General features: G+C 39.6%; 1 protein-coding gene across 1 annotated transcript in view; it reads right to left on the bottom strand.

Moving 5' to 3' along the window:
- LOC139292319 (myosin-10) overlaps positions 1-27,456 on the bottom strand; it is a 52,547-nt gene that overhangs the window by 5,738 nt on the left and 19,353 nt on the right. The window contains exons 4-33 of the mRNA XM_070914629.1: positions 25,929-26,031; positions 25,453-25,482; positions 25,205-25,219; positions 24,456-24,473; positions 20,810-20,902; positions 19,893-19,956; positions 19,509-19,607; positions 18,499-18,642; positions 18,080-18,175; positions 17,147-17,265; positions 16,452-16,604; positions 16,126-16,299; positions 15,617-15,790; positions 13,572-13,686; positions 13,253-13,315; positions 10,565-10,758; positions 10,170-10,291; positions 9,992-10,061; positions 9,036-9,196; positions 8,651-8,759; positions 8,284-8,415; positions 7,847-8,053; positions 6,879-7,016; positions 6,436-6,559; positions 5,735-5,906; positions 3,024-3,236; positions 2,197-2,341; positions 1,739-1,945; positions 1,492-1,596; positions 521-673 (exon numbers count right to left, since the gene is read on the bottom strand). Of these exons, the coding sequence (XP_070770730.1) occupies positions 521-673; positions 1,492-1,596; positions 1,739-1,945; positions 2,197-2,341; positions 3,024-3,236; positions 5,735-5,906; positions 6,436-6,559; positions 6,879-7,016; positions 7,847-8,053; positions 8,284-8,415; positions 8,651-8,759; positions 9,036-9,196; positions 9,992-10,061; positions 10,170-10,291; positions 10,565-10,758; positions 13,253-13,315; positions 13,572-13,686; positions 15,617-15,790; positions 16,126-16,299; positions 16,452-16,604; positions 17,147-17,265; positions 18,080-18,175; positions 18,499-18,642; positions 19,509-19,607; positions 19,893-19,956; positions 20,810-20,902; positions 24,456-24,473; positions 25,205-25,219; positions 25,453-25,482; positions 25,929-26,031 (3,712 nt within the window). The remainder of the gene's footprint in view (positions 1-520; positions 674-1,491; positions 1,597-1,738; positions 1,946-2,196; positions 2,342-3,023; positions 3,237-5,734; positions 5,907-6,435; positions 6,560-6,878; positions 7,017-7,846; positions 8,054-8,283; positions 8,416-8,650; positions 8,760-9,035; positions 9,197-9,991; positions 10,062-10,169; positions 10,292-10,564; positions 10,759-13,252; positions 13,316-13,571; positions 13,687-15,616; positions 15,791-16,125; positions 16,300-16,451; positions 16,605-17,146; positions 17,266-18,079; positions 18,176-18,498; positions 18,643-19,508; positions 19,608-19,892; positions 19,957-20,809; positions 20,903-24,455; positions 24,474-25,204; positions 25,220-25,452; positions 25,483-25,928; positions 26,032-27,456) is intronic.

The following is a 27,456-nucleotide window of genomic DNA, read 5'->3' as shown; positions in this document are numbered from 1 at the left end:
GTGGTTTTATCTTATTTTTTATGTATTTTGATATGAAAGTTAATTCTGGCAAAAGGGGAATGAAATGTGTATGAACCTCTGTTGGTTTGTTTTAACCAAAGATTTACATGACGGGGACTTAAAATAAAAAACACATATGCAGTATGTGTGGTGATCCTGTGCTTTTACTTTGACTGCCTTTGCCATTTGGCAAATGTCCAGCAACATGCACTCCCACCATTCAACTTGTGTAAGTCCTGTCTACATAATCTAAACCACACATCTTGAACTGAGGTCAGATTTTCACTTCATGGGGTCTTTAATTTTGCTGCAGGGCCTCACTGCTTTACAGCTGTCTGCGTGCTGCTCTGCACATCAACGACAGGTGTTAGCAGCTTCTAAACAGCTGGAAACTTTTGCCTGGCCCTTCTCTTGGCACTCAGTCGAGAATCAGTGGTACCTGCAAGGTGTAACTGCCTCGTATGTATCTATGTACATGTTTCTGAAACTAATTAACGTTTGTGAATATGAACAACTGTACCTGAGCATGCACCGTCTGCAGCTGTTTCTCCAGGTTGCGTCTTGCCTCCTCATCCTCCTCCTGCTGCTCCAGCAAGGTGTTCTTTTCCACCTCCAGCTGGCGGATTTGGCCGCTCAGGTTCAGCTTCTGACGCGTCTCTTCCTGCCGCAACTCCTACACACCAGACCACAACCAGAAAAGATGATCAGACAAAAGAAAAGCAGGGAGACATATCTGTCATACCTGTTATGTGCTAATTAGTGAGGCGTGATCACAAAGCAAGAATACATTTTCAAATGCATAAAAAATCAGGTAAGGTGCATTTTCAAACATATGAAGCTTCAGAAAATGCTAAATTGAGATTTTTCTAGTTTTGAACAGTTAAATAAGTGACATATTTTCTCTCAGTAAAGCTGCATGGTAGGTTCATTAATAAGTTAAGACTTGAGAAAATGGTGACCTCTGTGCAGCATTCAACTGTATGCGGAATATTACAGGAGAAACACGTCATTTGGAGAGCTTTTTCACTTTTTCACTGACTTAGAAGTGACAGAAATAAAAACAAAGGATGAATGTATATATACATTGGAAACAATAAAAGACTAATTGGTCTAATTGGTTAAGATCTAGCTAAGGATGTAACTGTTCTATTGTTGGAGTTTTCTGGGGCTCCACAACCAGCGATTGGCAGGGTTAGCACACGTCACCATTGTGATTAATAAACACTTTTGAAATAACATTATTTGCGTGTTATAGCTCTGGCTTTGGTGGTATGCCATGGTTAAAATGTCACGATAACAAACCTGTGGGCCGTGCAGATTTGTCTTGTGTGACGTCTTTATGTTGTTTACATTATTCTAATGACCTTCTTGATCCTCACCATCCTGGTAACTGCAGACTAAATTATGGTGCCTTTGTATAGATTCTACAAGTTTCCTGAAGCTTTAAACTCGTTTTGACAGAAAGGCTGACGTTCATGCCGCCTTTCATACCTCTGAGTCTTGCAGTTTGCTGTTCAGTTTGTCAACTTCCTTGGCCAGTTTGACGCCCTTCTTCTCTGAGTCCTCCAGCAACGCGGACACATTGTCCAGCTCCGTCTAACAAAAGACAAATGGGCAAATATCAACACAATATCAAAAGGTTGTCACAGGTGTTGTCCTTGGAACTCTTGTTCATGCTAAAAAATTATTTGGGTTTCTTGAGTAATCTGGGGCTTTATCCCCTACAAACTGTATTTACCTGGAGTTTGTGCGAGCGCTCAGACAGCTCTCCCTTGGCCCTCTCTACCTCGGTGGCCCTGGCCGTGAACTCCTGCAGCTGGGCCTCCAGTTTCTTCCTCTTGTGTTCTGACTCCGTCTTTGTCTGCTGCAGACTCTTCACCTCACAGGCCATCTCTTTGTTGTCACTCTCCAGACTCTGCTTGTTCTTCTCCAGGTTGGCTTTGAACTGCACAGAACAGAAAATAATGCTTTTATGGTTTTATATTTATAGTTTTCTGTGTAATGAATTTAGACAGGGATAAATATGCTGGTATTGCAATACTGAAACTAACATAGCCATAGTATCTAAATTGGCAGTTGTTGCTGGGATCCTGTCTGTTAACTGCCTGTTAAATTTTCTGACTACATATCGTACAAATGATACAAAGAATAAAAAAATACAAGCCCTTAGAGAGCAACCAGGTACGACCCACTCACCCTCTTGGCCTGTTCCAGCTGTTCAGACAGTTCCTCCAGCGCTGTGCCGTGTCTCTGTCTCATTTCCTGGATCTGAGCCTCATGGTTTTTGGTCTCCTCCTCTATGGCCTTCTTCAGCTCTGCCACCTCTTGCTCTCGCTTGGACCTGCAGTTCGGACACAAGAGAGAGGGTTAAGAGGAGAGGACATCTTCTAAGATACAATACAAAAACATCTTTGTATTGCTACTATCGTCTTGATAAAATCCCAATTAACTAAGCAATGAGCATTAAGTGGTAACTTAACTCACACTGACGTGTGAAAGAGGACAAAATTATTTTAAATAAATTCTATTCATGTCTTTAGCATATTAGTGGCAAATATCGAACACTGCTTAGTGTCAAATAGTGTCAATTAATAAAAGATTTACAAATAAAAGTTACGCTTTTGTCAGACCCTGTAGTTCTTGAACAACACCAGTATAAAAGAGAACTACACCAATTCAGCATTTCACTTGTATAACATTGTTGGACTCACGATGGAGAGGGTCCAACTAAGGTTGGAGATTCAGGTGTGATATGCTATTAGCGGCTAATGTAGCCTCGAGCTGTTAGCCACAAGCAGAGATGACGATGCGGGCTACAGAGGTCTGGTGAGCTCCACACCTCCACACCAAGTGACATCACCTGAGGCCATTTATCAGACTTCACGCAGCTCCCTCTGGAGCCACAAAAGGCTTTATATGATGTGTAACATATACAATAGTACTCCCCAAGACCTGTAAACAGACTTTGATGTGTAAAATCAGTTTCCTTTATCATCACTGATAAAACAGCTTTAAACAAGCACCTGAGCTCCTGCTGGGCAGCGGTGGTATCCAGCGTGTCCTCCAGCTCCGTCTTCAGAGCCTCAAGCTCTTCACTCAGGTCCCTCTTAAGTTTTTCAGCTTTAGTTCGGCACATCTTCTCCGACTCCAGATCCTCCTGAAGCTCAGCTAGCTGGGCCTGCAGCTCCCGGACCTGCTTCAAGGCGTTGTTCTTCTGGACGGTCTCCTCGTCACTCCTGGTTGGAGACACAAAAGAACAGTTTTTCAGAGTGAACCCTTACCATTCACCCTTGTCTTCCTCGTAATGAAAACAATGAGAACATCTCCTTAGCTTGGAAAATCTGAATTTACGAAGATTTCTGCTATACCAAATTAACATCTTAAAGTCAATGTTTGTTTTTAATTCCTTAAATCCTCAAAATGAAAGCACACGTACAAGTACACAGTGGTGTAAATGTATTGCATGTAATTATTCAGACTTTTATTGCCTGTCTAAAGTAATGACATGTACATTAAATGCAGGGAAAGTCAGTGATGTCATTTTTCAAACTGAAATGAGGCCACAAGTGCACACAGGGTGGCAGTGTGGTGAACTGTTTACTGCTGAAGCTGTCCATATAAAATGTGTGTGTGCTCTCTGTCAGAAGATGAACATAATAACACTGCTGATTTGTTTGCAGCTGGACATGAAGCTTAGTAAAGTTCCTGCTGGCTGCAACAACCAAAACATTCCTGTCATACATAGAAACACACTGATTAAACACACTGCATATCATAACGATTCAGTTATATAATTAACGTAATGCCACAGAGTGGATTAAAGGCACTAATGACTCCCATATAAATTAAATCGAAATTTTCCAAACAAAGATGATACAATTGTTCTCAGAATAGCTGCTGAATTCAGAATGAGGCACATCAAGTTTAATGAAAGCTTAATTATCTGGGGCTGTGAATAAACCGATGATTTCTGTGTGTGAAATTAGTCAGACAGACGTTTCACCACCAACTCCTGCAGTCCTGATGTAAGGTGGAAACTGCTGAGAAGCCATAATAATCTGAGCTGACCTTCAGAGCAACGACCTCCACAGCTGTTAATGTCATCGGCATTCACTCTTGTGACAGCTAAATGGGAAACTAATTGAGCATGACACCAAACGTGTTGCTCAGAATATTTTTCCTGATGTGTGGAAAATCAGGATAAATTAAGGAGTGAGCTTAATGAAGAAGATATTTTGCTGCAGGGATAGAGTGGTAAGACGCAGGTCTTTTACAGCCAATATTCTTCACAATCGGGACATAAAAGACAAAAATCTTCTGACTTGTTAATAGTTTCTCCTCCACTATGAAATGACAGCCTGATGTATCCCAAATCTTTATTGCTTCATGTGGAAAAAAACTAATGTAAAGCCCCGGCCTGAGAGCATCAATCAACACCAATTTGCCTGTAATCAGACACGGCTGCCTCCAAGATGAAAGGTCTCAGGCAGTGTCGCTGAAGGCAAACACTGCAGCTGGGAGCAGTGAACAGGGGAGAGCAGAGAGGGACTAAGGTGAGTGACAGGCAGAGGAAAAGTGTGTACGTGTCCTAAAACACTGACTGCAGCAGCTGAAGAGGACATTGGCTGCTTTAAGTCAGAGTTGACTCCGTGTTGTCTTTGTTGTATTGTCTATTTTAGGTCTTCCTATTGACTTGGCTGTACCACAGTGGAGTGCAGTTGTCATGGAGATGGGATGTACTGCACTGGTGAGAGGATGCAAGTGAAGTTGTACATTACATACTGAAATGAGCAACACTGCTAACAGTGATATTTTACCACATCGGTTTAGGTTTGATGCATCTGCCTTGCAGCGGCTATAAAAACACGCTTCAGTGTTTTGTATCCTTTGATTTAATACATGTGGTTAAACAATTCTCGTGCTTTCTTCAAAAGAGACATTATCTGTGTCATTGTGAAGGCTCAAATATTATACTTTGTACATTTGAATGTTCTATATACCAAGATATAAGGCACATTATCATTAGGTGCTTCTTATTTTTGTATCAAAAATGTTCAAATAATGTTCATAAGCTTGAGGCAAAACACTTGGACAGCGACAGCTAATCTTTGAGCTTCCAGTCAATGAAGAGCCACTGAACAATAAATTAAAGCATATAATAGCATTTGCTTCATTGTTGGAAAAAAGGAGGACTTTTATTCAACTGGAATTCATCAGCATGTTAGGCATCTTGCTGGTGTAAAGACCTGAAAATTAGTTTTATTTAAAAAGATGGCAAAAAGAAGACTATATGTTGATGGGTGTAAGATAAACTTCAGAAAATACATACATTGTTAATATTTGTTTTGTATTCAGTGTAACTCAAAGTTTGATCAATAAAAAAGAAAAAAGGAAAATCGTGCCATCCCATCTTAGTGAGGATTTATGCAAATTGTGTTTTCATAACATTACAATCTTCAAACCTATAATCGAATGTGCAATAAAAAAACGAAATATTAGATTTGTCCAAGAATGAACAAATGAGCTCATTATTTCAGTAATTGTAATGTATATAGAGATTAGAAAGACATGGCTTTCAGGCTCATCTGGAGAATATACACTTCAGTACCTGTTGGTTCAGTAAACTCTCAATGCTAAAAGGCTCGTGTTTGGATTTAACTCATCAGTGTTGTATATTTTACAGAAGGTGTCTGATGCAGTCCTTTCAGTTTTGACTTGTATGTCCATCACTGACCTGGCCAGAGCAGCCTGCAGCTCCTCTTCCTTTTTGGTCAGCTGGATCTTCAGCTCCTCTATCTGAGCCTGGAGCTCCACGATCTGGTCCTGCAGGTCAGTCGTCTCAGCATCCAGTTTACGTTTGGCCTTCTCCAGCTCCTGCCGCGTTTTCTCCTCCTTCTTTAAACGCTCTGGAGGGAGACATTATAAACAAGATTCTTAAACAAAATGCAAAGTCAAACATGGCCAATAATTATTAAAAACATTTTTTAATAAGCATTTAAAAATTTTAATAATTATATATATAAAAAAAAAGAATTACAAAAACTTTTGGCTGGAGTTAATCTCGAGGTAAATAGGCAAAGTCACAGGTTACAGATGGGTCACACGAGGCACAACGAGGTCACAGAAAGTGACAAACCACAAACAGCTGATTGCTAACAGCCTGACACAACTAATGGTAATCAGATTAGCTGCTGTGCAGCTCATTAACTGTTAAATGCACCGAAGTTTTTTCAAACATTCCTACATACCTCGGGTCTTTAGGGACTAGTCCCTTGTATATGGCAGATTAAGCCATACATTAAAATCATATCCCATGGCCTTGAAAACTTTTCAGAATGTATTATTAACAAAATATATATTTGCCATTTATGATTATTTTTGAATAATTTGTAAGTCAGCAGTAACAACAGCTTGCTGGGAGTCGGAGTGCCTTACCCTCCAGGTCAACCATCATCATCTCCTGCTTGTTCTTGACCTTGCCGAGGTTCTTTGCTTTCTCCTCCTCCTCTGTCAGCTGGGAGGTCATCTCACCGATCCTGTCCTCCAGCAGCTTTTTCTCCTGTTGGGTAAAATCAAAGTGTGGCTTAGACTGGAGGCTTCAAGACACACAACTACTACATAGAGGTTAGACAAAAAAAAATGTATAAAAACAAAACAAAAAGTTCTATGTTGGCACTGTAACTGAAAGCCAACATACACAACGTGTAAAATGTGTCATGGACTAAGTAAAGCCATTCAAAATACACAATTTATTGTTTTTATTAATATTTCTCCATGCTTCATCCATCACCACGTACTTGTAATGATCCTAACTTAAAGGAGTTACTCTGCTTTCTGGTTCTGGTTTGACTCTTAATTCGCAGATATAATCCTCTCACCTTGAGGAACTTAGAGTTCTGGTCCTCCAGCAGGAGAATGTCCTCCTCCATTTTCTTGATCTTTGCCTCAGCTGTCACTTTGTCCAGCTGCAACTTCTGTCTTGCAGCTTCCTCCTCATCGAGCTGCTCTTCCAGGTCCTGTAGAGAGGAAAACACACAAAGATTCAATTTAATGTGATGAGGTTGAAGTCTGAACACTGTAGTTTATAAAGAAATGGAAGTTTGACACATACAACTCTGTAAAGCCCCTGAACGCTTGGCTTCAAATATTTCTCTACAACATTAAATATTTAAAAAACATCTTAGGTAAGTAATGAAGTTTAACACTTGAAAACTCAGCTAATCTGCTTCATCAGTGTTGGTGTGGTTTCAGCAGATTTGTTTGGACTCAACCTCTATTTCAATAGATGTCTCCATGTGGAATTGAATTCAAATGTTTATTGTATGCTGATGATTTAGTTTTCCTGTCACCTACAAAAGGGACATATTTAGTGATTAAATTAACATCAAGAAACAGAACATTTTGAATTGGCTGTGAAAGAATTAAAGAAGAAAAGAGCATTTTACACCATAAAAGTACAAACAGATATCCTGATTCAAATCTGGCTGAAAATAATCAAAGCAGAGATCAATTCTTTCACAAAGCCACAATCGTATGTCTCCATATGTCTCCCTTTTTCCCAACTGAGCCCCGCCCACTTCACACTAGTGAGAAGAGCCAAGAGAAAAAAAGAAATGTAGAAATATCTGATGTGAAATAACCAAAACTTCTCAAACTCTGGTAGAAAATAGTGAGTTCATGTAAGATCCCATCACTTATAGTAAGAAAAAAAATACATTTTTGGGCCCTTTAAATGTTCAAACGAGGACAATTATAATACTGCATAATGTTTTTGAAAGGCAAATTGCTTTTCCCATGTATTTTTCAAACAAAGCAAAGTTAAGTTTAAACAGGTGAAGCTATAAACCTGGATGTGTGACTGCATCTTCTTCTTCTCATTCTGCAGGCTCTGGTTCCTCTCCTCCTCCTCCTCCACCCTGGACTCCAGGTCATGAAGGATCTCCTCCAACTCTTGCTTCCTAGAAAGCAGACGAACTCTCATCTCTTCTGCCTCGGCAAACAGCTCCGTCTCTGCATGGAGTTGCTCTGCTAGAATATTCTTCTCCTCTACGAGCTGGAGAGAAGGAACAGTTTGAAAAAATGTCTCCAGTCTTCTTAACTACGAGATTGATTTCTTCAATTGTCAACCAAAATTTGATAAAACACAGTAAATACAGTCATTTCCTTACAAACACTCGGGGTACGTAGGTAAAACCATCACAATGATAAACTTATCACCGTTTTTAAATAAGCCTTCATCAAGGCCACAGCTTGCACACTTTCCATAACAGAGGACATGTTTACCTGTTGGTGTTTCCTCTCCATCTCTACCAGCTCATTCTCCACCTTGAGCTGTCTCTCCTTCACCTTTATCAGCTCCTCGTCTTTGGCTTGCATCTCCTCCTCTTGCCTGGTGACCTGCAGCAGAGGCTTCACCTGAGATACAGAGAGAGAGAGAAAAAAAATCAACCTCTTCACGGTTTAATACTACACAGAATTCAATTTAATACCTCTTTCAGGATCATACTGGTCAAAGAATGACCAGTAGGGACAATAAGACCTAGAATCATCTATTAAGTACAGATGGCCTGGTGAAGCAGAGACGTAGAGCAGTGCATCATCTGCACATATGAACTACTTTGTTGGGGGAGGAAGCTGTCAGGGTTCTCACCTTGGTGAAGAGCCTCCACCACTGCCAGTGTCGCAACTTCAAGTAAGCAGCACAGTTCCTCTGGAGGACCTTTAGGGCACTCAGCTGCTGCTGCTTTTTCGCAAAGGCCCTACAGGGAAGAAACAAAAGGCAAGAAATCAATGTCTGGGTACAGTATTGTTTTTAAAGACCAAGGTTGGGCTGCGTTCAGTGTACAGATGAGCTGTAAATGCACCAAACTTAAACATAAGGGGCAGCAGAGACAAGTTGTGGATGTAACATTGACTTATAATCAACTTGGCGGTTTGAACAACTGGATCACTGTCCTTAAATGCATCTTGGTTATCCAAACGCAGATATACATTCATACCTAAGAAATAGTTTAACACCGAGATCTGACACTCACTTGCGTGCCAAGTATCCACGGCACACAGACTGGAAGTAGATGATGATGTCAGTGATCTTCAGATCCCTCTCCTCCTCCAGGTGAGCCAGAACACCAGTTCTGAAGAAGATCTTACTCTGACCGATTCGGAACAGGTTGGGGTCCAGCTCCAGGGCTCGGATCTGTAAAAGGTACATGAAGAGTGGTTAAGAATGTACCTCTGTGGGCAGGGTTAAATTGTGTTTTAAAGAATTCAAAGCAAGTATTTGCGTTAGGGTGTTTCCACCGCAGGAGCTTTCCCAAGGTACCAAGAACCTTTTGAGGAACTCAGGAACTATAACCTGCATTTTGACAAGAGGAACCAGGGACTACATTTAGTTCCTGCTGGATAGATACAGGTGTAAAAATAGTCCCTGCACTGGGTTTAAGAACTTTCTGATGGTTCAGGATCATTCATAAAGCAAGAAGTACTCTAGTATCGATATTAAGATGAATGACATTTCTTGTTGTTTATTCATGTTAAAACCAACATTAGGCTTTGATGTCGACTCTTTTTAAAAAGAGAAAGAGGGAAAAAGCGAACGAGCTGAGAGAGAGCGTCAGTCAAGCAAGTTAGAGAATGATTGAGAGAAATATAACTTATGTACTTACATATAATAGAGAAGAAATATAACTTATATAACTGTTTCATTATGCATAAAAATTGCGTTTCGAACACGCATTCATTTTTCAATTTGCTATTCTTCACAGTTCTTCAGATATAGAAATGCAAACAGGAATGCGCAAGAGGTGCTTTTAGCTACTAGTTTACTTCCTGCGTTGCTCTGGTTCCATAGTTCCTGGAAACTTTTGGTTGAAAAGTTCCAGGAAGATTCCAGCAGGTCTTCAATTACAGTAGCTCAGCAGAATACACAGTGTGTTTTGCTTTCCAGGGTAGCAGTGTTAAAACTGAAATACAGCAAATAAAAAAGCACTACCATTCTTTCACAGGCTTGTTTCCCATCCATGAATCCCTTGGGGATAGCATTGGGTGTCAGGATCTCATATCTGTGAACAAAAGAGAACATAAATATGAACTGGAAATGAAGCCAACTTCTCCTCTGTGTAAAATGAAGTTACAGAGTTCAAAAAAACTCCTTCTTTGTTGTTTGTCACCTCTGTCTGAACTCCTGGAAGACGATGCGATTGGGGAAGCCCTGTCTGCAGATACGAATCCCCTCTAGGACTCCATTACACCTGAGCTGGTCCAGAACCAGGTGAGGCTCCAGTTTACCAGCCTGAAGGAAAAGACAAATACACCTTTAAGAACAGAAACAAGTAATTGTGTACTTACTAAATTTCTATCGTACAATTTCTACTCAAGGTCGCTGACTTTTTCTCTGTATTTTATTTTCTTTCTTTTTCACTGGCAAATAACTATTGCAATGAACAGTATAGACTGGGATCAGAATCAATTGATAATCATAATATAATTAAAATAGTTACAGGTCCTTCACTCTCTACTGCCTGATGGACAGCTTCTAACAAATAAGTTTAGATTATGCATTTACTCTTTTTTCGTGGTTAGGGATGATGCAGCGGACAAAGTTGGGGTTGGTGTTCCTCAGCGTGGCCATGAGCTTGGTGAGCGACTCCTTGTAGAGCTGTCCAACTGTACGAAACATGCCCTTCTTCGTTTTGTAGGTGGCACCGAAGGCTGTCTCGTTCATCCCTGACACCTGATCCAGGCCCACGATGCGGTCAACTGGTGGGGAGATGGGGAGAACTGGTTAGAGTGAGAAGACTTCATGGGAAGCAGAGAAGCACTGTAGGAACGGCAGTAGCAACACAGTGACATAATGTAGCTACATGAGGTGCAGGTGGATGAAAAAGACATAACAAACAACGGCAGTCTAATAAAGTAGCATTCAAAGTCTAGAGCTACCACTAGCTTCTACAGATGGTGATGGAGCGCAAAGCCTACATATTCCTAAGCCTAAGGGTCTGTACATACAGGGCTCCACATGTTGAGTTACCTTGGAGAGAAGCAAGACCTTTAACATGATTTACTTACTAAGCATTAACAAAGTTTAATTGCAAGAATTGAAATGCTTTTCTCTGGTCACAGTAGATGAGAGACAATGCTTGATGGCAGCTGCATGAAAGCTTTTCAACATTTTACAGCTTATGACACAAAATCTGCATCAACATATTGCCGGGATATCACCTCTTCTGTACATAAACAAAACGAAATTAAATAAAATTACAATATCACTGTTCTTAACTTATATCAAAGGGGAACTGGATCACTTTTACACATCAAGATCAGTTGACTAGTCATGGTTAGTCCCACTCAGCCTGTGAAAGCAGTTGCACAACGTCTAGAGCTGCAACGATTTGTCAATTAATCGACAAGTTGATAATCATATAATCATATAATACAATTTTACAATTTTCAGGCCCAACTTTTGGATTGGCTGCTTTTTATTGTCTTATTTTACAGTTCGTTGAATATCTTTGGGTTTTGGACTTTTGGTTGTACAAATCAAGATGTTTGAAGATGTGACCTTGGAAATTGTGATGGGCATTTTCACAGTTTTCTGATGTTTTGTAGACCAAATGATTAATTGAAAAAACTATTGGCATATTAATTGATGAATAAAGTAATTGCTAGTTTGAGTACTGCTGTGATTGTACCTTGTATGATTACAGGTGACAATAAAATGGATTGATTGATAATAATGTCTTCTGTGGCTCTGGAGAGAAGTTTGTCAAGTTTGAGAAAATGACGCACGTAGTATCACTTCAGCTTGGGCTTGGAGACAAAAAATGTTTTAAACAGAAACCCTGCATTGCAAACTAGGATGTCAAGTTTGAAACGCGTGGGTGAATACCAGCATTATGGGAAATGTAGGATCCAGTATTTGACTTAAACGGGGGACTAAATGTCAGGATACCTCAGCCTCTGCTGCAGCCTCTTGAAAGTGCAATACTAATCCCTTTAAAAGGATATTATTTCATATTTTTATTATTGTCAACATATCCCACAAAAAGTCCAAAATAAAAAATAAAATGCATTAGTCCATCTCTAAATACTTCTTGACTTCCCTACCCCATATGTAGCTCTCAGCTCTAAGCCCATTGGTTCAAATAAACAGGTCACAATTATATAGTTTAATTTGTAAAAAAAGACTACATAATTTCCTAAAACAGCTGGGATTAAATGGGATTAAATTGTGTGTTTTTTGGGGACTACTTTTAGCCACTGATGTGATGCTATAGTGAGTGTTTAAGTGAATGTGGGATTGACTCAAAACCAAAGTGACAACAATGGAGCTCTACAGCACAAAATAATAAGATAAATCAGGCTGTGGATACATAGACAATTATTGTTAGTGTGATCAATTCTTTGTTGGTTTTGGTCTTTTCATGGGAATTCTTGACAATAAGAATATCACTAGAATTATCCATCAAATAGTACATATTTTTAACATCTGGCAGTAATGTCAGTAGACTTACTCTAAGAATTGACACAGCACATGAGTTATGACTTAACACACAATTAAATATACACTATGTCCAACCGACTAAGTTAAAGTATTTGATGAGTCACAGACAGCTGGAGTTTCAACATTCAGACTGAGGTGATGTATGGTCCGCTGTCTGGACCCTCTACACTGATGTCTGAGCTCAGAGCCAAAGCAAATACCAACATCTGGTTTCAATTCCCCGCCACTGTGATCCTATCTAGGAAGGAAGATGGCGGGAAATTAATGTCATTGCATTTTCTTCAGTCGAGCTTCAAATTCTTAATTTGCTCGTTGACGTATGACATCACAGAGGAAGCACAAAAACAGAAACAAGCTGCACCAGATCCTAAACGCTTGCTTCAGGGCTATTTGACCACACAAAGATCACAGGACTCACGCACACTAGTTTGACTAGAGGGAGCAGTTGACTATATTCTACTTTAACTTGTTTAGGAATTAGGCACTACTACTTTTGGCTGAGACAAGGGAGCCATGCAGCCATGAAGCAAATGGGAGCCATTGTAGCTATGACGGACACAGTGCCGGCTGAAGCATGAAACATACAGCCAGATCTGGGCAAAAATATACCACTTTCAAGAAGTTAACCTGCTTGGGAGGCGCTTATATTTAGCCTACCAAGCACCTTGTTTTCACAACCCCAAACTTTTAATTTTCAGCTATTATTATTATTTTGGCCCAGGTCTGCTACAGCACGACCCAGTCATTCACCTGCCGGCTCATCCAGACTAGGGACATTGTCATAGAATGAAGCCCTTTGAATGGTCTGAATCTCTACAACACAGAGAAAGAGACAGGGAGGGGAGGGTGATGTTAATTCTTAGAAATCAGATCAATGTGTAGGCCTGGGTCTACAAGGCACACAAGCTGTTGTTAGTAGGCTTGAGTGAGAGACATATCGACGTGCTGGTTAACTGAATAAGCAAACAGGTATGTACATAATGAATCTTAAAGGATGTGTTACTAAAGTTGATTCCTTCTCATATCTAGTACTGTTTAAGTGTTAGGAGGTACGCAGGTAGCAGCTTACCATCTTTCCAAAGTTCAGCCACAAATTTGTCAGTTGACTGATGCAGAAGTGTGGCCACATTGTCATTCAGGGGGTCCATGTTCTTCATTAGCCACTCATCTGCCTTATAGTCCACCTGTAACAATGAAGTGGTACAACTCAGCAATATGCTATAATACCACAATTATAGCCTGACAGATACTGGATTTTTGAAGCCAATATGATATACATATTTGAGATTCCGAGTGATCCAACGATATACCTGCGATATTTTTACATTAACATTTCTGATTAAGATCCTTTATATTTGCTGTAAAGAATTGCAACTAAAGCATTTAAAGCACATATGGAAAAAGCATATATGTTTAGCATTTCTGTATATTTTTTGTTAATGTCAATAGCATTTGACATTTATTCTGATATGTATAGAATATTTTCGTGTAGCTTATTGACATTGTATGTCATATATGTTGGCCATACAGCCAATACTAATATATCTTTGATGAGCTAATGTTGGTCGATATATCAGGGTCTAAACAACATTATGTTAAAATAATAGATAACAATAAAACCTGGTAAAACGTAAAACTAAGTTAGTCCCACAAAGCCTCAATACATATGTTCTTGAGTATACCATTTAAATTAATTATTAGTTATTTTAAACTCTCAAATATAAATATTTATAACAGCCTTAAAAATCCAGTATTGGCCGGGGTTCTAACTGGTAGTGTGTGTATATACGTTGACATCTGATAATGCAAATATTGAAACCTTCTGAAAAAAAAGAAAGAAAAAAAACTAAACAAACAATATATAAACATGTATATATACAGTATATTTGAGATATAGTTTAGATATATATCATATTTCAATGTTGTTGAGAGAGATGATTTTATACCACTAAACTATGAATTAGTGGGACGTGCTGGAGGTCATTTAACAGAAGAAGAGGAAACATAAGGAGGAAGTATTGTGTCTCAGTTGTATCAGCCATAACTGCTCTATCAAAGTGAATACCTGTAACTAACCAGTCAAGTGGGTTTCAGCCTGGCATGCTAAAATATGTATTCAATAAAGTTGTCTAAATATATATTTGTACATCTGACACATCATGGTGACCTGCTGCAAATACCGACTTAATTTACCAGCCACACTTTACTGTAGTGATTCAGACTGCATACATGAGGTCATGTTTTTTGTGCATACCTATGTTGACAACATTTGGCTTCGTGGCGCGGCAGATTTTCCTCCACAGCAGACGTTCTTAAAGTTCAAATCTCTGAGTGTTTGACTGATTGCGGTGTAAAACGACAAAGTCCACATAATGGTAAGCAGATGTGCTACTCAGTAGGTCTCTCTGCAACACAAATGCTGAGTCCTATTGCATAACACCACTGACAACGTCCAAATCCACTTTCATACAATGTCATATAAATCAAACCACAGTATTTCCCTGAAATCCCACCACAGGAGAACTTTGCGTCATTGTTTAATCTGAGCGCTGACCGGCAGCAACTTTTCACTTGCCGTTTAATTTTTGCAGGAGAAGATCAGGGAGGAGAAAATATGAATGTGGACAGAAATAAAGAAGCTGGTCCAAAACAGAACCAAAGGATATATGATATGATGAGAAGTAAGGGAGTCATTAATATATCACATATATTTCTGAGTAACATGGAGGAAAAACAGAACATTCATTCCAGTACGTCCCAGCCTTCCAGGAACTTGCATGCCTTATTCAAAAGGCATGTGTTGATGTGCCTTAGAGGTTTATGGTAAACTAAAACAACTGAAAGCCTAAGTGCAGTCTAACAGCTATGACTATCAATATGATTACCTTTTTCCTATGTGCCTATCTCGGTGAGTGCTTTTTAGAGGAGAGCCTGACAAATGCTCTAAAAACAAGCTCTATAAAATGAAAGCTATATTCTTCAGTAAACTGTAATTTCCAAGGAAAGACAGAATTTATTTTTTCTTTTGAAAACCCGCCAGGAGTGGACTTCCAGCTTCAAAAGAAGACAGAAACCTGCTGAGTGTGATTTTCAAAGAGATAAAAATGAGCGTACCTTGCCGGCGTAGTGAATGATGCAGAAGTCAGCCTTATCTTTGAGCTGACGGGGCTTCTGGAACTTGGTGTGTGTGCCCTGCTCCTGGGTCAGCTTGTCTACAAAGGTCTTGTCCGTGGCCTTGGGGAACCAGCACTCTTCATCCAGCAGAGCCAACACTCCTGGAGGGTTTGCCTGAAGCAATATTAACACAGGACAGAACTAAAGACTTCAGAGAGAGTGAACAGTATGTGGCATGACCTCCACCAGCAAGACAACAACTTTTTTTTTGTTGTCTTTTTTGATGTAAGCATCTTGAACCCCTCGGCCACCAGGGTGCCCCAACAACAACTTTTTCTCAATGTAAATGCAAGTAAGTAAGTAAAGTTTATTTATAGACTAACTTTGGTGTAAGTAACTTTTCCTATCCAGTTCAGGCAGAATGATTTAAGAATAAGCGGAAAATGAGTTAAACTAGGTGTGTTTTGTTTAATTAATTTCACTGATACTAGCTAATCATTCACACTCACCGGCCTCTCAATGAGGTCGATGCAGGGCTGCAGGTCGAGGCCGAAGTCGATGAAGCTCCACTCGATGCCCTCCCTCTGGTACTCCTCCTGCTCCAGGATGAACATGGTGTGGTTGAAAAGCTGCTGCAGCTTCTCGTTGGTGTAGTTGATGCACATCTGCTCAAATGAGTTCAACTGTGGTTGTGGAGAAATACATGGAAGAACAATACTTTCACTGGAAATGTGGTAGATGACAAGAACTCAAAACCTCAAATGTAGACAGCTTATAGGACGACAACAACAACAACCAAAAAAAACACATTTTTAAAAAAGATTTTCATTCAAACCTGGAAAATCTCAAAACCCGCAATGTCCAGGATGCCGATGAAGGAGGCACCCTGCCGTTTGGTTCTGTCCAGAGCTTTGTTGATACGATGGACCAGCCAGCGGAACAGACGCTCATATGTTGCTTTAGCCAGGGCCTCGACAGCAAAGTCAGCCTGGAGGGAGAGAGAGAGGAGATGAGGAGATACAGAGTTTCCAGATCCTCGTGAAGAAATATATTCTACACTGGACAGATGGATTCGTACATCTTGGCAAGACTGTGTACCGTCAATGTTCCACATGCTTTCTGAGTCAGACTTGTATTATCTAAAACAGTTGAGACAAAAGCTGTATCGATCAAGCTGTAGCCATTATGATCAGAAGTCTGCAAGAGTATTGCACTTTAACAGGCAATGAATGAAATAAACAGCACTTTGGAGTGGTTTCCCATAAGGTAAAACTATCCTTCCCCTGTGCCCACTCCAATATGAAACAAGGAATGATATCAGGTCAATTTTGGACAGCATGTCTTCACTGTTATGGCCATCAGTTTTTAAATAATCTCAATTTTATGTATGTATTAACTGAAGGCTCAGCCACTACTGTCCGGAGAAGAGGTTAGTCAGAGGCTTGAAACACAGATGTAGAGAATAAAAAATGCTTTGCTGTGTGGGAACAAAACACAAAGCCATAACAGCAAAATTCATCCAAAACTGACCTGCTCTTTAGTCTGCGCTTTCTGGACGTAGTCTCTTCCCACTTTGATCCTCGGGGACAGGATGGCTCTGGTAAACTCCATTACATTCATACCCAGCAGATGACACAGCTTCTGAGCGGCTGAGAAACATGGAAAAGGAAAAAAACGTTTATTTAAATGAGAATGTAAGAGGCCACAGTGAGAAGTTTCCTGTTTGTTAAAGTACTGTTTGATAATTAGATAATTTAATCAATATTATTACAAACCTCTCTAAAAGCCATAGAAACTGAATTCAAAGGTCCCTGTCGAAGATGGCAGGTCAACAATACAACATTACTGATTAATATTAAGATTCATCACATATCTTTCAAAGATGTTTTCTTATGAAATGTAACAGGGAAAATGTCGCATTTTACACGGCTGAAGCTTGTGGAAAAGTAGAAAAAAGAAGGATCCAGTCTAGATCAGCCAAGTCTCACTACTAAAAAAAACATCTGCTTCAGTCCTGAGTTCTGCTTGTCGCATTTGGGAATATCTGGCCGAGCTGCATCACTGGCATTAGACTCATTCTCTCTCCCCGTCTCCCAGTTTTAAGTGCCAAATATGCAGTGCCACATGTGGAGGAACTGGAAGGCTGTGCCCCATTTCCTTCAGGAGTAAATCCTCATAATGATGTGGCTTAATGGCAGGTTGACAAGGCTCGGGGAGAGAAAAGACATAAATCACCAGTTCCTCTGCTCTGTGGACAAGGTACGCAGTGTGAGGGAGGCAGGAATAGGGGAGGAGAAGTTGAAGTATATATGGGAAGAGGAAAAGGAGGACATCTTGACCTGTGAGCTCCAAGCTATAAGGTTATGAAGCAGCTGTAAAAGGATTGCAGTGTGTGTGTGTGTGTGTGTGTGTGTGTGTGTGTGTGTGTGTATGTGTGTGTGTGTGTGTTTGTGGGATACCTACCAGTATTATCGGGCATGGAGGCTTGGTCGGAGTTCCTCTCCTTTTTAAAGACAATGTTTCCAAACTGAAGTACTGAGGACACCACTTTCAACATGGCTACAGATGGAAGAATCCAGAGAAAACCATATTACTATAGTAAGACATCACATCAATGTGTTGGAAATGGGTTTGTTTCATGGCCATGGAAGGATTAAGAGAGGACCTTGTTTAAATCGTAATCTCATTGGAGATTATCAATTAAAAAATACAATTAGTACTTTATAACAAATGTATAAGATCCAGAGAAATAAAATACACATTTCCAAGTTATTTGCTCTGTTATCTCTTGGTATGTGCACAATATGTGACAAAAATCATTTGAGTATTTTCTTGAGAAACTTGTTATGTATGTTTTATGCTGGTGTTATGGAAAAATGTACCCAGGATCTCCTCATGGGCGAAGCTCATGATGTGCATGGCCTCCATGGTCTCCTGGAAGTTGTCTTTGTCCTGCTGGCCCGGGATTGGGATGTTACCGTTGGACAGGAAACGGTAGTTGTTGAATCCTTCCAAAAGCAGGTCCGCTGTGGGAAAAAAAATGGAAAAACATGTTGAAACATGATTAAGATATGAATTTTTTTTCTTTTAAAAAGGTAAGGCTCATGGACTAACAGAGGACTGAGTTTTAGTGCTGTAGAAACACACCAATTCTTTGTAATTCTTTATAAGAGGAGGTGACTGATTTTGATTAGAATTGTTGGCAAGTTTTGGTATAAATATGAATTGAATATGAACTATGTAATGTTACAATTTATACTGTTAACTTATCTTTTACATATTCAATTCAATTCAATTCAATTTTATTTATATAGCGCCAAATCACAACAAAGTCATCTCATGACACTTTACAAAATAGAGCAGGTCTAGACCGACTCTTTATAATGTTATTACAGAGACCCAACAGTTCCCACCATGAGCAAGCACTTTGGCGACAGTGGCAAGGAAAAACTTCCTTTTAAGAGGCAGAAACCTCGAGCAGAACCAGACTCTAGGTGGGCGGTCATCTGCTTTGACCGGTTGGGTTTTAGGGAGAGAGAGAGAGAGAGAGAGAGAGAGAGAGAGAGAGAGAGAGAGAGAGAGAGAGAGAGAGAGAGAGAGAGAGAGAGAGACATAGAGACACAGATAGACAGACAGACAGACAGACAGACAGATAGGTAGGCAAAGATGTATGGCAACACTAACAGTAGAAATAGCTGTAATATTAGCTGAGATTAATAATAGGAGCTTTAATAGTGACAGAACTACGACTAAACATAATAACTGTAGTGATGAGAGTCAGGCAGGCCCATGGCGGCAGCAGCACCCAGGCGTACCAGGACCACATAGTTAAGCTGGAAACAGACAAAGAAGATAAGAAGTACGTGAGAGTATAAAAGCTTAGTCTACTTACATTTGAGGTGCTCTCCGGCTCCAGCCAGCAGCTGGTAGAAAACGTGGAAGGTGCGCTCATCTTTGGCTTGACGAATAGCTCTGGATTTCTCCAGTAAGTCTGACACACAATGCTCAAAGAAAAAAATCTAGTTGGTGGATCAGATTGATGTAGAATCAAAACTTAAAACATCAGTTCTTGTATATACGAGACACTTCCCAGTGTAGTCAAAAATAAACTTCAAATGAACAACACATTTCTAAAGCATTCTATCATGAAAATGTCCTATTGGATTCATTTTTGAGTGTGCTTCCAATAAACACCCCTTGCTAGCCTCTTTGTAAATACCTCACCTACAATGACTGAATTCTGCTCAATTCTAGTCAATTCTTTTAAACAGGATACAGGTTTCAATATTAGCTCCAACAATGTATCCGGTGACATCAAAGTTGATCCGGATGAATTTCCCCTGCAGAGATTAACAGAAGATAAATGTTCAGGAAGTGCACAAGACAAGATAAAGAGAAATCAATCGCCAACAGAATGACTCATATAATAATGTTGTAACACACACTGAGGCCTCGTGGTGAGGAGTTTGTTGTTTAAAGAATAATGAACGAAGAGTCAGCATGACTCCTCAATAAACATGAACACTTATACAGATCATTTACAGGGATGATCATTATATTATATTTTATGCAGTACAAAGCAATATCTACAACATTTGTAAAATGACATTATAAACTAATATAAATTATGCTCATTATGTTTACTAGATAACTTTATGTTTACATTTACACTGAGTTTACATCAGCTCCAATATAAGTATTTGTACAGGTAGGTCCTGATTCGTACAACAAAGCAGGTCTCCTGATCAAGTCCTCATTGATGACAAATGGAAACTTGGTATTCTAGAAGAAAACCCACTTAAATGTGACTGATTAATTCACCACAGTTATTTTAAAGCCAAGAATTTATTCATGTCCCTCTGGTCCTACGTCACTATTAAGAAGTGGAGTTGCCTCCAGTCTGAAATGATCCAGTATATCAAAGGCGTCATTAATGACTAGCAGGCGCCGGTGTCGGGCTATATGGCCTGTGTAATTGCTTACAGGAAAAGGAGGATAATTAAATTACTTTCAAGCTGTTTTACCTCTGCTTATTCTCAAAAAGGAAATTTCTAGAAGATACAAAAACTTCACCTAAATCTGATTCAGGTGCCGTGAATCAACATCAGCCAAGGTGGTGCTGTGATGAGAGGAGACTTTGTGTGGTGCACATTAAGAATGTAGCCCCTCTTCATGAATATCATTCCTACTTACAAAACGTGACGAGTTGTCATTTTTCACGGTCTTAGCATTCCCAAAAGCTTCAAGGATGGGGTTGGCTTGTAAAAGCTGACGCTCTAATTCACCCTGAAAAGAACAGAGGGACGTTACAGCAGTCCTGTCACCACATGAAAGTCAAGACCAACAAACCAAAATGATTAGAAACTGATTTTCACAGACAAATGAAAAAACAAACATAAGCATGCAGACAAAGACAGCGAACATCTGAAGACTTGTCATGTGTTTTATACAGAAAGACGAGACCAGCAAGCAAAGCAAGTCATACTCCATCACACTTGCTTTATCGTACCAAGTCAAGTCAAGTAAATTAAGCCCTTAATCATCATGATATTATTGAAGTATGGTGTATACCATGTGTTTTTTCACATGGAGAACGACATGTTCAAGGTTTTTTGTAGTTGTTCTGCAGTTGTCTACAATCTCAAATAAGCTAAATGATGCTGTTTGGAGACAGATTGTTTTTCTGAGAGTTAGAAGTTTTCCCAATCCCAAACTGCAGCTGAATTTAAAGTTTCTATGGGAGCAGTGCGGTGCATCACGAAGAGCTTTTTACAAAGTAATTTTCATCCAAAGCAAGACCAGGCAGAGACAATGTGGCCACAGCATTAGAAAAACAGTATAAGGAGGTAACATCTTTATGTGAGAGAACACACCACTCCAGTTAGTAAAAGTATGATCACAAGGTCATTGTATTACCTCTCCATCAAAACAATTCTTAAAAATTCTGCATTGATCCGATAAGTGTCTCAACAATTAGTCGTTTGACAAAAATGTAACCATAAATCATGTAAGTGGTTTATCAAGCAAAAGTGCCAAACATTCTGTTTCCAGCTTATAAAATGTGACGTTTTGCTGCTTTTATGTTTTACGACATTTGTGTAATTGAAATATCTTTGGCTTTTAGACAAAACCAGCAATTTGAAGACTTAAACTGTCACTTTATTTTCTGACTAAACAATTGAACAAATAATTTGATCATATTTAAGAAATCAAAATGCTGAAACCAACAGTTCTTGGCAGTGGACTTGAGGTTTTTGGACTTTTCTCAAGCACATAAAAGATAAACTAATCCTATCAACATGGTGACCATAAAAGCTTCCACAACCATAATTCCATTTGCAGAAGTTTTGTCTTTTGAAGATTAAACTTTAAAGAAAAAAAAGACACTGAACTAATTATGTGTCATGGTGCTTGATAGTGATTAAGAAAACATTTCTAGGAAAATTTGGGCTTTTTGCTGTGAGAAAATCCAGACAGCCTCTCTATCATGTCAGGAGGAATGTGTCCACAACACACAACAGAAAAACCTTGGCTTATTTTGTTAGGCTGGACACTTTAAGAGAGGCTGAATAAATAAATAAACTTATGCAGATGTTTGGACAGGTGGCCCGCTGTGTTTCCATCTGAGCCACATTGTGGGCTTTGTCATGACCAGAGAATCCAAAGTGTCTGAGAGAAAAACAATTTCTTCTGCAATGTTACTTCTCTTCTTGTGGCTGAGTGGAATATTTTCCCATTACGTCAAAAATAGCTGCACACACATTGAAGGTTTGAGGAGGCCATTTTCCACAAATGGAACTCTGCGGGATGAGGAATCAGCATTGCACTCAGGATGTGAGACATGTAATGTGATCTTTGGCCGGAGAGAGCGTGATGGACTGCTTTTAATTGAGTTTTTGGGCAGCTGGAATAAAGCAGGGCTGAACTGGATAAACCTGGTCCTTTTCCAGCTATCAGAGCAGTGGCAAATCCCACAGCGGGCAGAGGATTCAAACCAAAAGCCTTTGTTTCTATATAAACATAGGCCTGTGGTACAACTTGGTAGTTAAAATTGTTCATTGGCATCCTCTACCCATCTGTGTGGTCTGCTGTACGCACATAAAAACAAAGAGCAGATTACAAACACCAGTGGGGGGCCAATTTAGCAGCATTAGAAGCTGACCCACATTCTTGCTGCAAAGTGAGCATGTCAGACATCTGACAGCCAACAGAGCTGACTCCTCCACTCGAGATGGCCAATTGTTGTGTGGCTGTGATCAAATTTAAATAACCTGAGACGCCTCAAAACTACTGAGAGATTATCAGTCACTATTAATAATACAGTCATTTTGAAGCTAAAAAGACACTCCTCATCACCTCCTTTAAACTATTTTTTAAAAACATTTCTGCCTTTCTAGATGACATTTACAGGTCATAGCTACAAGTGTGTCTCTTATCGGTGTGCAGGCTGTTTGGCAGGCTACGGAGCAGTACTTTAAGACAGATTGAGTGGAGTCAAAGAGGATCAGTCAAAACTGTTCCACTAAATCTTATGAGGCAGAGGCCAGTAGTGGTGGATGTGCATTCACTGCTCAACATCTGCTCCAGAGGTCACAAGGCCAGACAAATATTACAAGTCGCTCTTTTCACCAGCAGGGAAAAGGAGAACACTTCTTGGAAAATGGCTGAAAGTATTTAAATCTGGACAGGAACAAGCCAATGTGGAGGACTCATCTGGGCCAAGCAGAGCTTTTAGGCTGAATCTAGCTTAATGTACGAAAGGTCGAGAAGAGGTTCTGCATCGGGCACTAGGTCTAGGTCAACTGATTAAGACGAGCTGGCTTGAAAACCAGTGAAGCACTTTAAACATACTTGGTATAAATGCAGCTGTTGATTAACCGGCTATCTAAAAGCAGCCAGTAATTAAGTAGGCTGTAGCTAATTCACTTCAATCCTGTGAGTTGGAACAACAAGAAGGAAATTCACATTTCCTACTTAACATGCTCGCTGGATGACAGTGTCTGTATATTTTTGTTTGGCTAAAGATGGTTTCATTGAAGAAGAAACACCCCTCTGTATCATTTTTGAGGAAGAGAGGGCTGAGTATTTTTGCTGTTCTTCATTTTCTATATATATGATCCAGGTGATCACCTCACATTAATTGCAGGTAGGTAGCTTGGTTGCTGTCGAATGTAAACGACAGCTAGGGAAGGGAGTGTTGAAATTTCTCAGTAACAGTGAGTCATATCATCTTTTTAAGCTTATCACCTTAAAGGAGTTTTGATTGTTTTGTTTTTTTTCAGTTTGTGTTGTGGGATTTCGACATACATCACTCACAATTCTTCCCACATGACAAGCTGGGACTTTGAGGCCACCAGAAACCAAACTGGAAACCTTGGTGTTAACATGCCAACAGGTTTTTTTTTTAAGTGAGACAGAGTGGAACATATTAGTCAGTCAATGTTTACAACCTGCTTCATTATACAGGCAAATAAATAGCATGAGATCTATCAGCTTCGTGGTAGCCCATTAGTTTATTAAAATGAAGATTAGAGCAATGATTTCTAAGGCAGGAGATGTCCTCACATTGTACGTAAATGTACATGTTAAATGTCTGAAACAAGCAGATCCTAATAACTCAGTGAGGACAAGAAGTACAGATCATGCAATGTAAACGTTAAAGCAAAACTACAGCAGGTTGATTAATGTGGATAGCGTCTACTGCCAAACTACAGGCAACACTAAAGAGTTAAGAGTCAGGTATTTTTGCGGGTAAAGAGTTGGTGGCAACCGAGTGGGTAAAGCACCCCTTTTATATTGTAAAGGAGGTGAGAGAGGTGAAAAACTACATACTACTCACATAAAACAGGGGTCCACTCTGTAGGATATGGGGGAGATTCAATTGTTATTATGGAAAATAATAAATTGCATTAATGTCACGGATACAAATGAACCTGTAGTTCAAGCTAAACATTTTTTTAAATGATGCATTGGCGTCAAAATATAAGCACAACCTAGAGCAGTCTATGGATGGCATTAGCAACAGGTGTTATTATAATACCTCAGTGGTCTGTAATCCTGGCCCTCAAGACCCAGACTACTGCTGATGTTAATTGTTTGTACTGTACATATCAGGTATACTGTAATTCAGTCACGGGTTAGGTGGCTACAAGAACTACATGCAGGGCTCTAGGGCCTGATGACCAGGACTGAGACTTTCTCGGGTACTGCAGGTAAACTTGCTAAATATTAACCTTAATTCTTATGGATGTCCTCAACTGACGCTTTTAAGCAAGACAGGTGGGGTCACCATTTTAACTTACAACAATCTAAAACAGGTAAGATACATGCCTTGCTATAATACAAGTACAATTAGCATTTTAACTATTTTTGAAGCAGCACAAATGGCTAAGGTTCCTATAGCACATGATGACAGCCAAGACTCAATATGTGGCTACCACAACAAATAGAAACAACATGCATGTGACTAAGTTTCACTGAGTATCAATCACAATAATGGCAAGCAAATTTACAGTATGGCACATCTGAACAGAGGAAATACCATTCACATAAAGCACAATAATCATGCCAGTTTTGAAATGTACTTACAACTGCATTTTGTGCCTGACAGAGAGAGAAAATGTAAATGCTAAATATGCTGTTTTCAGTGTATCCACCAGGCATTTTACTAAATACAGTATATTAAGTGTCAGCTGTAACTTCTGGTGTCTTTGAACTTACAAACCATTTGATGAGCCCTTAGTGGGCTCATGTCAAACAGATATTCTATGTTTGAGAGGAAAGTGTGAGTGTAGCATGCACATGAACATGGTGTATAAGAAAGCAAAAAGACTTGCCTGTAGTTTCACTGGTTTAGGTGATTCTGGCTGTGTGTTACAGATAAACAAATACAAATTGTTAGATTGTCTGCCCACACAAGCAGTGCACAAAGCCATGTCTTCTACTACAGGTATTGGTTTCTATAGTTATAACTATACTACATAGATATATATATCTATATAGTATTATTTGTAATTATCAGTACATCTCAGTAACTTGTGACTTCATTATAATCTCAGTGAAGCCCATAAGAATGCCACATCGGCCAAACTGATCGTTACTCTAATTACAGCGTTATATAAGGTCAAAAGTAAAACCTGGTCTTAAGGGGTTGTGGGGGCATACAAAGATATGACTGTAATTCATTTCTCATACAAATTCAACATTAACGTCAGTATTTCAACACATTTTTATGGGCTCACTCAATTCAGTTTATGGCTTAGAGCAGGCAATGCTAACCTAAATTAGAGAGATGAGAAAGGAGAATACTCACAGGAATGTTGTGGTCTTTTCTTCCTTTGTGGGAGGAGGCAACATGTGCCAGGTACTGAATGACCTTTTTTGTGTTTTCCGTCTTGCCAGCTCCTGACTCACCTCTGTGAGACAAAATAAGACAATGCACACAAAAACAGACATCCTCAGAATAATGTGTTTAGCATGACCCCTTTTACATCTACACCTTAGCCACTTGGTGCCAATAAAGCTGAGAAGTACTGTCCTCCTTTAGCTTTACAGATTTGCAGGTGCCTGTGGACACAACCCTGTCCTCTTTTCCACTACAAGGAAATGCACGAATATAATCTCAAGACTCAAACTAAGCACTGGTGCGTATATAACCATATGTGTCTTTCTCTGCAATATATTTTTTGAGTGTCAGCCCAGCTCAGGCCTGTGGTTGCTGGCGTGTGGATGTGCGGCCTGCTTCTCACTACTCTGTCATACAGTGACCATGGCATAGAAAAACAAGAAAGAAATCTTCTCAAGTTCTCCGAGCCATGCAAAAACTTTGGCGGAGCAGTTTAGATTTAGAGAATAGTTGAGGTTTTACAGTAAGTGCAAATTTGCATACACCGAGTACACACAAAATATTGTTTTGCTTTCAGAGTGAGTGAGTGTGATGTGGCTGAGAGTAAAAGACTGGGAGAGCGGTGTGTGTGTGTGTGTGTGTGTGTGTGTGTGTGTGTGTGTGTGTGTGTGTGTGTTTGTGTGTGTGAGAGTGCTCTCAGTCTTGTTGGCTACTGTGAACAGAGGGTAATCATGGAGGGATTATGTCAATGTCTCTGTTGTTGGCCTTGGACTGCTGGGTGTTAGATTCCTCAGCTCCCCCATTTCAGACGACATGCCACATAAACACACAAACACACAAAGTGCTGACTTAATCATGTCTTTTGTTAGCATGTCCATATTAAGTGTTTTATACTGGTTTGCAATAGGTTTGTGTATCTCAGTGCCAACGCCCTTGATAATGCATAATGCCCTGCATAATCTATATTTTAATGTCTGTGTGTAAGCGTGAATATATCCTTCTTTTGTGCAACACGGCAGCAACCCAATACAATACAATAACCATGTAATATAAGTGCTAACTAGTTACCCTAATACTACATTTTTACTGCATGGTAGAGGTGCTAATTCAACTGTAGAATACTGTAGAATATATCAGGACCCACCATTCAAAAATGAAATATTCAATCTGTAATTATCTGTTCAAACTCAGGATTCACAGATGTCTTACAAATGTTTGGTGGTTTAAGCGTATCTCGTGGTCAAGAATGAACTTCCATACTCTTCACTGTAAATGCAACAGGCTGTGTCTTGTCTTCTAGTAAACTGGCTAGCCTTGCTGAACAAATAATTATGACAACAAACCATCTGAGAAGTAATGCGTGGAAGCATTTTGGATTTGATATCATAGATGTAAAATCATGGATAAAGGTAAAGGCTGTTTGCTGACTGTGAAATGCAACTGCCTTACAGTAATGTTACCATGACAACAAATCTGAAATTTCCTGTTAGATTGT

Source organism: Enoplosus armatus, chromosome 2 (assembly GCF_043641665.1).
Source record: "Enoplosus armatus isolate fEnoArm2 chromosome 2, fEnoArm2.hap1, whole genome shotgun sequence".
Classification (NCBI taxonomy): Eukaryota; Metazoa; Chordata; class Actinopteri; order Centrarchiformes; family Enoplosidae; genus Enoplosus; species Enoplosus armatus.
This window is presented reverse-complemented; position numbering and strand designations above follow the sequence as displayed.